Source organism: Hydra vulgaris, chromosome 12 (assembly GCF_038396675.1).
Source record: "Hydra vulgaris chromosome 12, alternate assembly HydraT2T_AEP".
In the NCBI taxonomy this organism is placed as follows: Eukaryota; Metazoa; Cnidaria; class Hydrozoa; order Anthoathecata; family Hydridae; genus Hydra; species Hydra vulgaris.
In genome coordinates, this window is record NC_088931.1 from 42,497,501 (window position 1) to 42,502,500 (window position 5,000).

At 25.8% G+C, this 5,000-nt stretch overlaps 2 protein-coding genes across 5 annotated transcripts in view; both read right to left on the reverse strand.

The window, feature by feature from the left end:
* LOC100197539 (tuberin) overlaps positions 1–3,632 on the reverse strand; it is a 100,564-nt gene extending 96,932 nt beyond the window's left edge. The window contains exons 1-2 of one of the 4 annotated variants that reach the window (XM_065813311.1): positions 3,406–3,632; positions 3,242–3,328 (exon numbers count right to left, since the gene is read on the reverse strand). In XM_065813311.1, the coding sequence (XP_065669383.1) occupies positions 3,242–3,328; positions 3,406–3,513 (195 nt within the window). In that variant the 5' untranslated portion in view covers positions 3,514–3,632. Of the gene's footprint in view, positions 1–3,241; positions 3,347–3,405 lie in introns of all 4 variants that reach the window. The other 3 variants (XM_065813313.1, XM_065813310.1, XM_065813312.1) reach the window with 3 other exon arrangements.
* A 444-nt stretch (positions 3,633–4,076) lies between these two features.
* LOC100212955 (uncharacterized) overlaps positions 4,077–5,000 on the reverse strand; it is a 6,045-nt gene continuing 5,121 nt past the window's right edge. Inside the window, exons 4-5 of the mRNA XM_065813317.1 lie at positions 4,519–4,755; positions 4,077–4,388 (exon numbers count right to left, since the gene is read on the reverse strand). Coding sequence (XP_065669389.1) covers positions 4,212–4,388; positions 4,519–4,755 — 414 coding nt within the window. The 3' untranslated portion in view covers positions 4,077–4,211. The remainder of the gene's footprint in view (positions 4,389–4,518; positions 4,756–5,000) is intronic.

A 5,000-nucleotide genomic window follows, 5' to 3' on the forward strand; every position in this document is an offset into this window, starting at 1 on the left:
TAATTTTTTTGCCTTGAGGTTTAAATAGAACTAATTCAGTTTTTTTGACATTCAAAGATATTTTGTTTGATCGCAGCCATTGAACCAGTGATGCCAGGTCATAATTTAGGTACTTATTTAGCTTTTTTAAAGACTTATCTACAATCAGAAGGTTAGTGTCATCAGCAAAATGATACACCTTTGAGTATTTAATACAAGTGTTTAAATCATTTATGTAGATAAGGAAAAGAAGCGGACCCAGAGTTGAACCCTGAGGAACACCTATAGATGTAAACTTAGTAGTGGATGAGATATTACCAATAGTAACACTTTGTGGACGATGGTTTAGATATGACTTAAACCAGTTCAGTGCAATTCCCCTTACACCATAATGATACAGTTTTGATAATAAAATTTCATGGTTGACAGTATCAAAAGCTTTTTGCAGGTCAACAAATACTCCACCAGCAAATTGCTTTTGATCCAAAGCCTCACGTATGGTTTCAGTTATATCTATGAGTGCTTGGTTAGTAGAGTGTTTCTTTCGGAATCCAAATTGCAGACTATATAAGCTATCTGATAGATTTAAAAAACTGAGCAGCCTGTTATACATAAATTTTTCAATTAGTTTACCTATATTTGAGAGTAAGGATATAGGCCGATAGTTACATGGATCTTGTTTACAGCCGCTTTTAAAAATTGGAACAACTTCTGCAACTTTAAATAAGTCAGGGAATATCCCTGATTGAAAAGATTGATTTATTATAATACTCAAGGGGAAGCTCAATTCTTGAGATGCTAAGGTCATTATTTTTGAAGGAATGCTATTGGGACCGGTGCTTTTTTTTGGATTTAAGAGGGAAATATATTCATTTACTTCTTGAGGAGTAACTGGAGATATAAAAAAAGTATCAGGATTTTGATTTTTCAAATAGTGGCTGAAGTGAAATCTAGGAGGTATATTTTCTTTAGAAAGTTTATCTGCAATTGAAGAGAAGTAATCATTAAAAGTGTTTGCAATTATTTTCTTGTTAGTTATAGTTTTATTATTGATATTTAAACTATCTATATTATTGTTGTTCTTTGATTTAATATAAATAATACTCCTTATTCCTTTCCAGGTATTTTTAAGGTTATTTAAGTTTTCATTAAAGTAGGTTGAATAATATGATTTTTTTGAGTATCGCAGTAGGTTACTAATTTGATTTCTGTAATATTTGAATTTTTGAAAGTATTGTAGCTTTAAATTCTCATTGTTACATTTTATAAACTTCTTGTGCAACTTATTTTTAATTTGTATTGACATAATGATTCCATTAGTAATCCATGGCTTTGATAAAGATTTATTAGCTTTTTTGGTTGACATTTTAAAAGGGGCATGACTATCAAGTAATCTTTTAAGTGCATCCAAAAACTTTGAAGTAGAGTTATTAACACAGTAGTTTAAATGATTTATTGAAAGCCAATCAGTTTCTTTAAGGTCTTTTAAAAAACTTTTTTCATCAAAATTTTTAAAACATCTACGATATAATTTGAAATGAGACTGTTTTAAGTTCTTGGATGGAAAGGATATGAACTGAACAAGATGGTCAGCAAGACATACTGTTAGGTTGCCTGATTTAGTATTTGGAGTGTGAAAGTTTACAAATATATTATCTATGAGAGTCTTTGATTTTGGGGTAATTCTGGTTGGTTGAGTAATTAATGGGAAGAGGGAGAAAGAGCACATAAGATCTAGAAAGTTAGAAACATCATTGCAGGAGTCATATTTTAAAAGATTAATGTTGAAGTCTCCTAAAAGAACTATATTTTTATTCTCTAGTGATAACTTGTCAAGCAAGGTTTGTATATAAGTGATATTAAACTCACTAGTGCTCATACATGGGTGGCGATAAATGCAACCTACAATAATATTTTTTTCTGATGGCAGTAAAATTTCAATAAAGGTTGATTCTAGTTCTTTGTTGTTCTGGATTATGAGGTCAGATCTTAAGTTATAACTAACAGAGCGATCCATTTTCGATAAGTTAGAAAGCACTTTTTTCTCATCTGGACTCAACGGTGCAGCATGAACCACTATTAATTAATTTGTTATTTTATAATTAATAAAAAAAAAACTAAATTTTTGACAGTTCACAAAAGTTTACAGTTAAGTAATCGCCTATGGTGTTTACATCAAATAAATATTCTTATTTGCTCACAACTGCGATTTGCAAATAAAAGGTTTTTTGTAAAACTGTCTTATAATTTTATCGCACTGAAAAATATTGTTTTTTTTTTTTTTATAAAATGTTGTTAAAATGTTGTTTAGTGTTGTAAACTATTTGCTTTCATTTACAATAAAAATTAGTTTTTAAATATTGAATAAGAAGGTCATATATTTTGGAGTGTTTTGATAATTAATATATTTTGGTGTATTTTAAAATATATTTTGGAGTATTTTGATAAAAGTGATGTCACCATGATAGATTTTGTGGGTTTTTTGCTACTTAAAACATAGGTATCAACCATCACTTTTAAAGTGATGATTGATAACTATGTACTGTCAATAATATATTTCGAAATTTTCTGTTGCATTTTTTTTGAAAATACAGCTTTTTATGTAAAGAAAATTATATCATTATTATTTTTAAATTTTTTTGTTCTTTATAACAATAGTTTAACTAACATAACATTATGAAGTCTATAAATATTTTCTTGACTTTGCTATGGCAGTAAAAGTAAATTTATTTTGTTAAGAATTTTTAGAAATTTTCTATGAGGTTTTTTAGAGGTCTCATATAGCAAAAATTAGAAATAATAACTTTTATTTATCAAAGTTAATTTTTTTTTGCAAAACAAAAACATTTTTGTAAGTAAAACTTCATTAGGATTCAATCCAAATGGAGTAACAATTTTTTGTCTTCCATAAATATGATGAAAGACAAAAAAAGATGCCTTTTATTTTCTCACAATAAGGGTATTGCTTCTGTTTAGATTTCCTAATCATGTAAATATTAAGTTCCTGTTACTGTTAAATATTTACTTCATTAGTTAATAAATGTAATGTGATTAATTTACAATTGGTAAATAAAATTTATTACTTTTCAATTATGTATATGAGGAAGTCATATAATAAATATAACTAATAATATAACTTGATGTGTGAATTTGAAATTATCTAGAGAAATATGGAATTAAAATATGTGAACCAAAAAAAAATCCTCCGTGTTACTAGCCATGGGGGATGAAAGAAATTTTCAAATAGACAAAACAGTATTACCTCTTCTATTTCTTTTGTTAAAACTATTTCTCCAAGTTCTTTTAATATGCGGCATCTGTGAGCAATTGAATTCCTTTTATTGATATCCTGTTTTTTGAAACAATGCTTTTTAAGAATGAAATAAAAACAAAAAATAACAATTATACAAATATAATAATTTATACTTCCAAAATTTCATTGGAGAAAAAAAATTCCTTTGAGTTTTTGTCATCACTTGCACTTGTACTGTTAGAAGATTTTCTAACAAACAAAGACTTGAATCGCCCTTTCATGTTTTAACTGTTTGTACTTAACCATTAACTTTATAACAAGTTTTTGCATTTTATTTTCATTATTTCTATTTTTTTTCCCATTTTTCTACATTTTTTCTTCAAGTCCATTAACAATAAAATTAAAATAAGTTAAATGGAAAATATATAAATATATAAGTTAAATGGAAAATATATAAATATATAATTTAAATGGAAAATATATAAATAATGTTTCTGATTAAATTTTATATAAAAAAAAAAAAAAAAGAAAAAAAAAAATTCTCTTAAACAAGAAATACAACAATTTAATTGTATAAATAAGTTTTTACTGTGTAAAAAAACTTTGAATTAAAAGTATACAATTTACAAAAAAATATACAGTTGAAATGTTTAAAGATTGTATAAAAATACTTTTTACAAGTTGGAATATAATTCTATAAAGATAATTACAAAATTCTATAATACAAAAGAAAAAACAGAATACAGATAAATATAAAATTGTGCAAACAACATTTAGTTTAAAAAATGAAATTTAAAACATTTTTTTAAATACTATAATTAAACGGAACCAAACATAAAAATGATTTTAAAAGATGCAATTTAATATTAAAAATTTAAAATTACAATCCAACTAAATTAAACATGAGATTTTAAAAAATAAATAAATAAAAATAAAATAAACATGAGATATCAAAATTAATAATACTAAGTATATGTAACTACTGAATAAAATCAACATAGCTAGTAGGAAAGAAACCTTTCTGCGATACTCTTTCACCATAAAACCACCCTTGGGCAACTTTTTTATGGTTTATTATAATGTCTCCTACATTTAATGATAACTCTTTATCATTTCGAGCATTGAAGTTGTAGCGAGCAACCATCCTCTTATGGTTCTAAAAATAAAATTTATAAAATATAAAATTGAAATTTTACATAAAAATATAAATTTTATATTTTATAATAAAATATAAATTTATATATTTATACAAAAATTTTTTACAATTACTAAAAAAAAAAGCATACCACTTCGGGATGGATATCAGATGGAATCTTTGGAAGGTCCTCTACAATCTTCACATGTTCTTTAAATACAAATCCATTAATTTCATTAAGCTGACCATATAGCCAGTCATTATTGACATGAAAAAGAATTTTTATAACATCTCCCTTTTTAAAAGTCAGGTCACAATCTAACTTGCTCTCATAAGAACGCAAAGTTATGCATCTGGGACCACCAATAGAAAGCTCACTTTTCATTTTCTACATTTAAAAAAATGCTTTTTATAGTTTTAATGCTAAAATACAATTAACAAATAGATAAAATTCTCAATATGTATTTTGCTGCGTAGCGAAAACGCGTAAAGCATTTCTAAGTAACTCAACTCAGCAAATATATTTTGCATCGTTAGAAGTTATATTGCGTCACTAGCGTCTTTTCAAGTACCGCATTCTAATTAAAGTTATTTTATTAACATGTTAAAAATCAAACAAACAGTTAGTTTTTT